Source organism: Phascolarctos cinereus, unplaced genomic scaffold (genome assembly GCF_003287225.1).
Source record: "Phascolarctos cinereus isolate Bilbo 61053 unplaced genomic scaffold, phaCin_HiC Scaffold_2;HRSCAF=192, whole genome shotgun sequence".
Lineage (NCBI taxonomy): Eukaryota > Metazoa > Chordata > Mammalia > Diprotodontia > Phascolarctidae > Phascolarctos > Phascolarctos cinereus.
The window spans coordinates 316120241-316132642 of NW_027555625.1; the positions used below are offsets into that span (position 1 = coordinate 316120241).

The 12402-nt window shown below is 41.7% G+C and overlaps 1 protein-coding gene across 1 annotated transcript in view; it reads left to right on the forward strand.

Annotated features, from left to right (window-relative positions):
* Window positions 1–1561: 1561 nt before the first annotated feature.
* BPIFB1 (BPI fold containing family B member 1) overlaps window positions 1562–12402 on the forward strand; it is a 36127-nt gene continuing 25286 nt past the window's right edge. Inside the window, exons 1-5 of the mRNA XM_078149083.1 lie at window positions 1562–1636; window positions 8174–8320; window positions 9376–9498; window positions 10598–10739; window positions 12093–12197. Coding sequence (XP_078005209.1) covers window positions 9384–9498; window positions 10598–10739; window positions 12093–12197 — 362 coding nt within the window. The 5' untranslated portion in view covers window positions 1562–1636; window positions 8174–8320; window positions 9376–9383. The remainder of the gene's footprint in view (window positions 1637–8173; window positions 8321–9375; window positions 9499–10597; window positions 10740–12092; window positions 12198–12402) is intronic.

Here is a 12402-nt window from a genome sequence, read left to right on the forward strand (position 1 = left end):
CACTCATGACGAAACATGCGGTCCCCCTCCACACAAGAACCAAAAGACTCAGAGTGCAGATTGAAGCATTATTTTTTTCTCTGTCTTTTTTCTTTCTTTTTTTTTTGGGGGGGGGGACGGAAAAGGGGACATGTCTAATGTGGAGATTTGTTTTTCCTGGTTTCATATTTGAAATGGACTTTGTATTTCTTGCTTTGTCAATGGGTGGATGGAGTGTAAATGGAGGGAGAGAATTTGGAATTGAAAATAAGATAAAATTTAATTAAAAAAAGGAAAAAATAATAAAATAAAATAAATTATTTAAGAAAGAAAAGAAAGAAGGAAGGAAGAAGAGAAGGTAGGAGGGAGGTAAGGAGGGAAGAAAGAAAGAAAGAAAGAAAGAAAGAAAGAAAGAAAGAAAGAAAGAAAGAAAGAAAGAAAGAAAGAAAGAAAGAAGAAAGAAGAAAGAAAGACAGGAAGGAAGGAAGGAAGGGGAGAGAGAGAGAGAGAGAGAGAGGAGAGAGAGAGAGAGAGAGAGAGAGAGAGAGAGAGAGAGAGAGAGAAAGGAAAGAAAAGAAAAAGGAAAGAAAAACCTCTCTTTGACCCAGAAAGGAGATGACTTAATCAAGGTCACAATACAGAAAAGCTAAAACCAAAACCCATGACTTCTGATCCTGAGGCCCAGGGCTTTTCCCACTGCACTTTATTGACAACTCATCTGAAGACGGCAGCTTGGGGATAAGTTAGAAGAAGGCCAGTAGAGGAATCTTTCTATTTCATATAAGTTGGACACGTCTCTGAAACTCTGCTAATTGGCACTAGGAAATGTTTTCTGAAGAAACTGTCATGGAAAGAACATCGGATACACAGAAGAAAAATTTAAAGTTTCAAAAGGGGACAGAAGCAGGGTCATTTTGTCACTTGTCAAATTTAATGAATGCTTAAAAAAATCTCATCATAACAAAAGTCCACAGTTTCATACACAAATCTGTGTTGGAATTTTTGTGTATGTTGACAATTATTAAGTTCATAATTTTTTTTAAAAAATTTCTTTGGATTTGTAGCTGGAGAACCTGGGTTCAAATCCCTATCCTGCTGCTCACTACCTGTGTGACTTTGATGAAGTCATTAATCAGTCTTGGCCGTAGTTTCCATTTTCAAAATGAGAAGCTCTCCAACACCCCTTCCATCTCTAGATTCCACATACCCAGGATCTTCCCAAGCCTTATAGTCTGTTATTTGCCAAGGCATCAGAAGATTCATGTTCCATAGACCATTCTTTTCTCAGGCAGCAATGCCCATGTTTTCTAGAACTCATGCTGAGGCCCAGCCTCCAGTAAAAGAGCTCTATCCCATTGGGGTTCCTCAGCCTGGTGGAGAATCCTCCCAACTTCCTTTCCCTGGGACCCAGGAAACTTGAGCTGTGAGTTGATGCAGGTTAAGGGTGTTGTTTTAGCTCATCGGGTCTCACAAATATTTACCTTGGAGGACTCTAAATACAATGGAGGCTACAGCCAGTCAGGCCCAAAGGGAAGCACACCCATTCCTGACTCCAGGTTCTCAGAATAAAAGGACAGAGTGTCCCCCATGGTCCCACCAGGAGACGGTGGCCCGACTGAGGTGACAAGTGGAGAGCTGGAAACTCCAGCTAGTGCAGGTAAAAATGATGTGAACTGTGTAACGAATTTTGCTTTGCTGTAAAATACCACAGAGATTTCCCAGGTAGAGACAACTACTGAATGGAACAAGAAATTCCACTGCTGTCTTCTGCTGTGGGTCTTCATGTTTGGTGAGGCTGGAATTTACTAGCTTCCAGAGATCCTCAGGTTAAGTAGATGAGCTGTGATGAATCAGCCTGAGCGACTAAAACTTTTGTTTGTATCCAATCCTGTCATTACTGTGTAGTCTGAAGCCTTATAAATATACATTTTAAAGCCACCTTTCCTATTTGATTCTAGATTTCATTCAATTTTGTTTCAAGATGCCATATTTGCCTCCCTTGTTGCCTTTATTGGGGCAATATTTTGATTGGCTTGTGCCCTGTGCTTAAGCAGCTAGGTGGTACAGGGTGGAAAGCATGGACCTGGAGATGTCAGACCTGAGTTCATATTGGCTCCCAGGCACTCACTAGCTGTGTGAACTTGGGAAAGTCATTTAATTTCTATCTATCTCAGTTTCCACACAGGAATAACAATGGTACTTAGCTCCTTAGATTGTTGTGAGATTTGACTGAGATAACATTTGTAAAGTCCTTTGTAAACATTAGCTAGCAATATGACTAAGAATAATAATAAATGATTGTTGATTGTGCAGGAGGAGGCAGGTACAAAGCACGATGAAAGGCAGTCTGTGAAAAGTTCACAGACAGCTTAATTCAACTAATCTTTATTGAGCACCTACTGTGCAAAGCACTGTGTGGATAAGTAAGAATTAATTAGTTGCTTTTTGTTTGGATGAGAAGTAATCCATAGTTTCATTTATTGATGAAGTCTTCTATTCTTAAGGAGAGATGGAAGAACGTGTGATAAATAATAAAATTAAATTGATTCAGGTCTGGTTGAATGGCCAAGAAATCAATTGTTCAGTGTCGATTTGGAAGGAGTTTTCCAACTGAGTCACCCATGATCTGTCCTTGGCCCTCTGTCATTTAACATTTTAATCAATGAATGTGCATCTAAAGGCACCTTTATCAAATTTGTTGATGACATAAAGCTGGAAAGATCAGTCATACACTGGATGACAAGAATCCAGATTCCTCCCCCTCTAATCCTAATAGGTTAGAACTCAGGCTGAATCTAATATAAAAAGTTTAACAGAGATAATTAGAAAGTCTTAATCTTGGGTTCAACAAAATCAATTTCACAAGTGTATGACAGAGGGTGAGAGTATGATTAGGCAGCAGTTCATCTGAAAAATACACAGACATTTTAGTGGACTTCAAGTTCAGCTTGAGTCAAAGCAAATCAACTAGTCCAATCTTGGGAAGCTTTAAGAAAGGGAACCAAAACTAGTACAATACATTAAATCAATGCTCAGTAACATAACATCCATTATCTAACTCTCAGGCATAAGGATGCTATAGCCTAGCCACACTCTGCCCTGATTAAACCACAGCTATGCTCAGGCCTGGGAACTGTATTTTAGGAAAGATGTTGATAAACTAAAAGGAAATCCCAAGGAAGGTGGTGACCACAGTGGCTAAGGGCCTTAAGTTCGTACCACGTGGAGACTGGCTAAATTTGTTAGCCTGGAGAATAAAGGAGGGACTAGAGAGCTATTTTGAGATGTTCGAAGGGCTGTCATGTGGGAGAGAGATTAGACTTGTTCTCATTGACCCCAAAGGGAAATGGGTGGTTGTTCCAACTAGTTAGAAATAGAGAGTTTCTGAGATCCTTCCTGGCTCTGAATTTCTATGATTTCATATTCAGTGCTCAAATTCAGTGCTCCAGGCTGGGCAGGAGGAGGATACAGGTTCTGAGGAACTCGGTTTCCATGCAAACTCCAATTTTCATTTATGGAGAGATATTCAGATGCTCCCATTGTTTCTACCCTCAAAGTCGAAACTCTTCCATTTCCACACCTTAGTTCATTATCAGCATTAGAGCACGACCACTGCTGATTTTTACAGGTAATTACCCTTAGGGAGAGAGCTATCAGCAGGTAATGTCCTAGATATGTTTCTAGAGATGCCTATGTTTGACAGCTGTCTGCTGCGTGTCCTTGAGGGGGTGAAGGACAGAGTTATTGTTTACCATCTGTTACATGCCCATATGTTTTCTTCAGGGAGGAAGTGGCATAATTGTCAGGGGGTCATCACTGCCACAAAGCATCTGTGCTACAGAAGGTGAGACGGCAAGTGGCCTCTGATCATTAAAGGCTAAATAGCCCCATGACAGCTTAAGGGAGATGCTTTAGTTAGGCATTCATAGAATCCTTGTAGAAAATTAACTTTTTCCTTTGAGTCTGCTTATAGTTGTTAGGTAGTGAATTGTTCCTTCTTTAGGGACAATCTCCAGATTTGCAATAATTTTTGATACTGGTCAGCATCTAATTTATTTGTCTCTCCAGGTTTAGTTTTTGAACTGGGGCTTTGTGCCAAAATTAAGTTTTTCTCCCTGCTATGATGTTGGGTGGTGCAGTGTCCCAGAATTAGGTTGCTCTGGAGCCATGAAGTTCAGTGGGATGGATCTTCGTGGTACTTTCTGGCATCTCAGTATAGGGTGTTGGGAGCCTCAGAAGCCCTTGGGTCTGCAATATTCCAATGTGAGTGCTAAAGCTATAGGCTGGCCACTGCTCACAATGCAGCATTCCCCACCCCCTTCCCAACACCCCCACTTAGAGTTTTCTGATCATCTTGGGGCGTTCTCAGGAGAGCCCTCTTCTGTTGTTGCCTCAGGACACAGAATCTTGTAGGCTCACTAGCTCATGTGTGGGTGTGTGGGTGTCTATGTGTCTCTGTGTCTGTGTGTGTGTCCCTAGCTATCTCTAATAGCCCTAAAACACTATGCTGGGCATTCCTATTGCCTTTTGGCTTCTTGCTGACCTCTTATGCAGTTCTAGGATAGAAGAAGTCACCTACTATGGTTTCAGAATGGATTTCTTGATCATTATTCCATCCGGTGTAAATTGCAGGCTTTTGCTGTGGAAGCTGGATGGGCAGCTATCTTGTCAGGAAGTCCCCTCCTTTTCGACTCGATTACAAGAGCTAACATATACCTTAAAGACTGTCTAGGCTAGCCTCTTTATTTTACAGATAAGGAAACTGAGGGTCAGAGAAAATCAGAATCTCAGAGGCCATCTAGTCTAATCCACACCAAAACAGTAATTTCTTCTTGACAAATGATCATATAGCCTTTGGCGAAAACTTCTAGTGATGGGTAACTCACTATTTTCCAAATCAATGTATACTATTTTATTGATAGATCTAATAATTAGAAAGTTTTACCTTATGTCAAACCAAAACCTACTTCTTTGTAACCTCCATCTACTGTTCCTAGTTCTATCCTCTGGGACCAAGCATAGGTGAAATGTCTTGTCCAAAGTTATGTGTTAAAATAGAACCCAGTTCTTCTGAGTTCCAGCCCAGAACTCTTCACTCTACGTAAAGCTACTGTCCGTCATGAAGTTTGGCTTTTACATCATTCTCGGATTCTGACCTTGTTCCCTGGCTTGTTCCATTTTTGACCTCTACCTTCTATGTGCTAATGATTTAAAAAAAAGTAATATTAACTATTCATATTTTAAGACGGCTTTAAGGTTTAGAAAACACTTTGTTCATAATGCCCTTTTGAGCTATCTTTATTTTATGGATGATGAAACTGAGTCCCAGAAGGGGAAACTGACTTCCCTGAGGTAATGCAGCTACTAAGGGCCAGAGACAGGACTTGAACCCACATTCTGTGCCTCCACGTCCAGCATGCTTTCTGCTCTAAGCCACTGACAATCCTCACTTTCCTCTCTAGTTGGTTCTGGTCTTTGCCTTAGTTCTGCCAGTTCTGTTTTCCATCAAATTGGCCGTGGCATTGGGCTGGCCTCCTCCACTCATGGGTAATTGCAGCACAATTCCCTGTGGCAGTAAAGATGGGAGTCACCAGGTGTGTTCTTCAATGATGCCAAGACAAAACGTCTCTCAGTGATGGCACTGATTCACAAAAGATGCAACTTCAGCAGCAGTTCCCTGCAGAAAGTTGTGGAAAGACTTTGAACCTTCAGGGCCAGAACTTCTCTGATAGGAGGTCTCAATCAGATCATTCAGGCAATGATTTAATTCTTCTTTGGACTAATTTCCTCTTCCAATGTCCCATTGTGTTATGACAGTGACCTTGACTTCTTGAAGGCTCTATACTAGTAGAGAACAAATGCATCCTACCCAGCTGGAAGGACTTCAGGTATTAGTTCTGGTGATATGTACTGTGTGTTATCTAAGGACAAGCTTAGACAATGCAGCGAGACCCATAATCCATCACCAGGGGCTTGGCCAACAGAAGATAGAATTTTTCATCCGTGACAATCAATTAAGCTTGTCTAGAAAGGCCTGGAGGGCTGGAATCTATGTTGCTAGAGGAAGTACCCAAAAAGATGAAATCATAGATCTATATAATATAATGACCGATCTTTATAATCAGTCAATCAACAAACATTTGTTAACCACCAACTATGTACCAGGCAATGTACTAAGTGATGAGAACACGATGAAAGGCAAAACCATAGTCTCTGCCCTAAGGAATTCACAGTCTAATATGAGAGAAAACTGTGAGATAGGAAGCCAAGGGAAAGATACTGTGGGAGAAACAACAGTAGGAGAAGACATAGCCCTTGGCTTCAGGAAGCTCACAGTCTATTTGGGAAGACAAAACACCTGTAAGAGTTAATTATAACTTCCGTTTCTGTGGTATTCTTAGGTTCACAAAGCATTTTCCTGGCAATAGCCCTGTGAGGTAGGCAATACAAAGCATTATTATCCTCATTTGACGGATAAAGAAGCTGAGGTCTAGAGAGATGAAGGGGTTACCAAAGGTACAGAGTTAGTGAGAATTGAGGCCAGGGCTGGAACCCTGGTCTTTGGGATCTATTGTGGTTATTGCTATTCAGTTGCTCAGTCATGTCTGACTTTTCATGACCCCATGGACTATCCCACACCAGGCTCATCTGTCCTCCATTATCTCTTGAAGTCTGTCCTAAGTCATGTTCCTTGTGTCCCTGATACTATCTATCCATCTCATCCTTTGCCATCCCCTTCTCTTTTTGTCTTCAATCTTCCCCAACATCAGGGTCTTTTTCAATTGGTCTCATCTTCTCATTATGTGACCAAAGTATTTAAGCTTTGGCTTTAGTATTGGACCTTCCAATGAATAGCCTAAATTTATTTCTCTAAATATTGACTGATTTGACCTCCTTGCTGTCCAAGGGACCCTCAAAGATCTACTCCAGTACCACAATTCAAAAGCATCAATTCTATAGTGCTCAGCTTTCCTTATAGTCCAACTCTCATAGTCATACTTTACTACTGGAAGAATCATAGCTTTGACCATATGAATCTTTGTCAGCAAGGTCTTATCTCTGCTTTTAGTAATCTGTTCAAATTTGCCACAGTTTTCCTTCTAAGGAGCAAGGGTCATTTAATTTCATGGCTATGGTTGCTGTCTGCAGTGATCTTTGAGCCCAAGAATGTAAAATCTGACACTGCTTCCATTTCTTCTTCCTCTATTTGCCAGGAAGTGATTGGGACCATTTGCTAATATCTTATGGGGTTTTTTTTTTATGTTAAGCTTCGAGATAGCTTTTATACTCTCTTCTTTCACCCTCACCAAGAGGCTTCTTAATTCTTCTTCACTTTCTGCCATCAGAGTGGTATCATCTGCATATCTGAGATTGTTGACATTTCTTCCAGGAATTCCAGCTTTTGATTCATACAGCCTGGCATTTTGCATGATATACTCTGTATGTAAGTTAAATAAATAAGGTGACAATATACAACCTTGTCACACCCTTTTCCAATCTTAAACCAATCAGTTGCTCCATGTTCAGCTCTAACTGTTTCTTCTTGGCCCGCATATAGGTTACTCAGGAGACAAGTAAGATGATCTGGTACTCCTACTTCTTTGTGGATTTGTCACATTTTGTTGCGATCCACACAGTTAAAAGATTTAATGTAGCCAATGAAGCAAAATCAGAGGCTTGTCTTGGAACTCCACTTTCACCATAATCCAGTGAATGTTGGCAATTTAGCCTCTAGTTTTTCTGTGTCTTTGAAAGCCAGCCTGCACTTCTGGTAATTAAGGAAGAGTCAAATAATACGAGAGATATCACAAGACAGTGTGGGCTAAGAATCAGAGAGCCAAGGGTATATCGCTTACAGGATGTCTGAACTGGGTTGTTCAGGCTTTCTATCAGGGTCTGGAAATTAAACAGGGCCTTGAAGGCAGAGTATGTCATCCTAGGTATGGCAGACCTTAGCCAAGGCACAGAGGAGGGAATGAGCCTAGTGCTGAGGAAGGGGGAGAATGGGAAGACAAGCCTGACTGAAAGGGGGCTGAGGTTAAGCAGGCGAGCAGCAAGTATGGGACAGAGCTAGACAAATAGGGCGGAGCCAGATTTTGGAAGTTTTCAAATGCTGGGTTAGTGAGTTTAGATTTTACCCTGTAGGCAGTGGTCCCCAACCATATGGTGAAAAAGAATTCCTCTTTTACTCCAGGCCTTGAGTTCCACTGAATAAGAAGACAGGAGGCAGAAAGAGGTGTTGGCAGTGAAACCTGGGAAGACCAGCAGTGCTATCCACCCAACTCTGCTCCCACCCAATTCAATTGCTGCTTCCTCCAAGAAGTCTTCCCTGATTTACACAGTTGGTCACAACCATCCCTGCAGACTTCACACAGCACAATTTTGCACTCCTCTAATGCCCTGCAATCTTGTTTCTTATGTGTATATGTCTTATTCCCATATTGGACTGTGAGTTCTATAAGGGCAGGGATGATAGTATAGCTTATTTTTATCTCCTCTAGCACCTAGCAAGGAGTTCTTCACCCAGTAGGCACTTAATAGATGGATATTGAATGAATGCTTGTCCTGCTGCAAATCCCAGCAAAATGTCCAAAGGGGATCTGGTGGAGAGGAAGGATGTGAGCTCTTAAAACTACAAAACATTTGAGCTATAAGGAATTTGAAGACTATCTTGCGTAATGAGCCTTTCACTTTAAAGAGTCAGAAATGTCAGCTTAGAGAGAAGGATCCTGCCTAGAGTCATATCCTTGCCCTTAAAAGGCAAAGTTGTGGTTTAGGTAGCACTTGAGTCACATCTTCTTGCACATAAGACCCTCCAGAAAACTCCAGCTACCCAATTACAGGTTCAGTTTACCAGTAGTCAGCCACACGACAAAATTAGTTCAAAGCAAAGGCATTTAATGAAATGCCTAGAGGCAGCTAGGTGGGACAGTGGATAGAGTGCTGGGCCTGGAGTTAGGAGAACCTGAGTTTCAAATGTGACCTCAGACATTTATGATTTGTGTAATCCTGGGTAAGACACTTGACCGCTGTCTGCCTCAGTTTCCTCAATTGCAAAATGGGGATAATAATAGCACCTACCTCCCAGAGCTATTGTGAGGATCAATGACATAATATTTGTAAAGCACGTAGCGCAGTACCAGGCACATAGTAGGAACCTAATAAATGTTTCCTTCCTTCCTTCCTTCCTTCCTTCCTTCCTTCCTTCCTTCCTTCCTTCCTTCCATCTGTCCTTATTTCCCTTGCTTTTATTATATATTTGTGTCCAACAACAAGCCCTGTTTTTATACTAGGCATACCCTTTCCCAAAATTCTTCCTCTTGCCTGGTCCTTCTAATAGGATCATTTCACTTCCATGAGGCATTGTGATCATTCCATATTCTTTGCTGATTATAGGAATAAAGATGTTCCAGCCATGGGGACTGGCACTTCTCTGGGGTTTGCTTGTAATATCCTTGGCCCAAGCTTCACCAAAAGGCCAGGCAATTTTGAGCATTGGCCCAGAAGTCATCAACAAAGGTAAGTTAGAGTGATAGGTCAAAAGGATAGGACAGCAGGGACTGTCACACACTAAAACTATTAGGGCTATACAACATGGAATGAGTAGGGCGTCAGGTCCACATCAATCAAAGGATTCAGTGCCAGGACACTAGAGAAAGATTGCTGGCGTTGTAGTCCTGTGTCCAGAACTCTTTGAAACAGCTGCTACTGAGCCTTTCTTGAAAGTCTGTCCTATTTTGGAGGAGCCATGCAGTACCAGGACCAATGATGCTCATATGGAGAACAGAGATAGGATTCAATACATGACAAGGATTAGAATTCAGATTATGGCTGAGATATGGCTGGAGTTGGGGCTCAATCTGAGGCCAGTCATATGGTCTAATCTATAAACAGAGTCAAGAATTAATCTGTGCCTGGGGTTAATGTTTGTCCTGGGCATGAGTGAGGGACTTATCTCAGTGTGTGTTCAGAGGTTTGAGGAGGGCTTACTGGATCACATACAGGGACACTAGGATTTTAGCTCCGAGTTGCATCTGTAACTAAGACTTCTTTCATTGGGGAAGAGGTTGGCTGATTCATTGGTTGTGGTGTATGTAGACATACACCTGAAAACAAGGAGAAGAATGGACAAGAGTGGGAGGAGGCATGAAAAATTCAAGTTGTGAGGATAGTTTTGACAGGAGGGGAGAAGCCATCCCCCAGAAAGACCCATTTTCCAGAGGTGAAGGTGGACCTTGGCACGGGGCAGGTGAGGGAGCAGACTAGGTGCAAGGAGGTGCATGGACAGTGGTCTGAGGACAGCCAAAAGGAGGAAGCGTGTTCCCTTGGGAAAGTAGTGCACTTCCCTGGATGCAGATGTTCTGGTACAAGACTCCAGCAGCTATATCCTAGTTACAGCTCTGCTCAGGAGACACGGTGGTCCATCAGCTGAGCACACAGGAAGTTCTCTGATACTCTATTGAGCCCCCAAACCCAAGTTTCCTCTTGGGTAAAATGGCAATAATACTTGTACTACTTACCTCAAAGAATTTTCTTTTTAAATTTTTAGGAAAGTGTTTCATAAATCATATATTTCTACAGACATAGCAATTATGATTTCAAGGAATTCTTTTTTCAGTTTTTTCCCAGGAACTTATAAATCAGAATGCTATTCAGATCCTAAAAGATTTGCCTCTTTATGAAGCCATGAGAAAGAATCAATTCAGCGAGATGCCCTTGATTGGAGGCGTCATCAGTGGTTTTCTGAAGCAGATTGCATGGTGAGCAATTGGGTGACACCAAGTACATCCTGATATGACTCAGTCTCTGGAGGGAAAGATTTCAATGTCACTTATTTACAATAACAATTAGTTGATTCAATTCAATTCAATAATATTTATTAAGTACTATACACTATGTATTGTGCTAAGCAGGGAGGTACCTTGCTCTTAAGGAGCTTAGAGTCTAGCTGAACCAGGAACAAAGAGAAAACAGTACAAACAGCCCTGGATTCAGAGTCCTGGGACTTGGGTTCAAGCCTCTTAAACATTCTGGGCCTCAGTTTCTCAATCTATAAAATAGAGTGGAACTGGATAATCCAGGAGGTCTAAATGTACATCTTCATGTATGATCCCATGTGTGTGTGATAGAAAGTGTGCGAGAGTATGTCAGAGAGATAAAGTGCATGCATGAAGTGAGGAAGGGAAAGTTGGGGATGAGGGGTTTATGTAGCATCAACAGGACGAGACCCATATTAAAGTCTGACATTTGTACTTGAGCACATATTTATGTGCTCTGTCTCTCTCACTCTTGCTGTGTCTCTTTCTCTCTCTTTCTATTCCTTTCTCTTCTCTCTCTATTTCTCTCTGTCTCTCTCTCACATATAAACAGATGTATACACATACAAGCCCCTATGTGGTACCCTGAATGTGTGACTATCTCCTCCAGAACCAGACCCTCAGTTTAACTGGCAATTCAGCACAAAATCAGTTCCCATAGTCCCTCAAGACCAAGACTGTGTGTGTGTGTGTGTGTGTGTGTGTATGTTAATGCATATTTATAAAAAATCTAATTAAAAAGTATTCTTCAAAGAACTCTGCTGCATGTCAGGCCTTAGGCAGCTCCTGACCTTGTCCACCTTAGCTCTTATTCTCTACATGTATGTGAAAAGAATGGGTGGGTGTGTTTATATGTATATGTATACATGTATGTTTGTATGTACATGTGTGCATGTGTGTATGTGTGTTTAATGAAATTTTGCTCTAGAATCAATGACCTTTAAGGTCTCAGAGATTCCAGGATTCTAGGATTCTATACAGTTCTGACAAGAGGGCTAATTCAGTTACTTCAGTAAAAAAAAATCAAACGAAGTAGTCATTTGGCATTCCATGACATTCTCTTTCACTAAGGTATGAAATAAGGCCATTTAAAAATCACTAACACAAGAAAGTGTGCTTGGGTCCTATGGTTTCTATTTATCCCCCATGATATGCTTTTTGTACATGAATGAGTTGTGTGTAAACTCCGTCTCTCCCATTAAGAAGGAAGACACCTTGGTCCCAAGACAACATTGTGGCTCTAAGAGTAAGGATCCTGGGCCTCATCCTTGCTTGACTGTCATTCCTTTACTGCAGGCTGAAAGTCACTGAGGCTGCCATTCCCCAACTGGCATTTCAACTTCCTGAGCAGGGTCATCTCCAGATCTGGATCCCCCTGGATATGGTGGCTACCCTTAATACGTGAGTAATCCCACCAAGGGTTTGGGCCACCTCCTTCATTAAAGTGGGGGCCAAATGAAGTAGCACTTGTCCGAAGTAAGGCTGTACTCTCCATTCCTTTTCCCTGGGGTCCCTTGGCTTTCTATCCCTGTTACTGAGCCCAGGCTAAATCCAATCTCACTTAAGTCCTTGAGGATATGGCATATCTGGTAGCCATAGATATGAC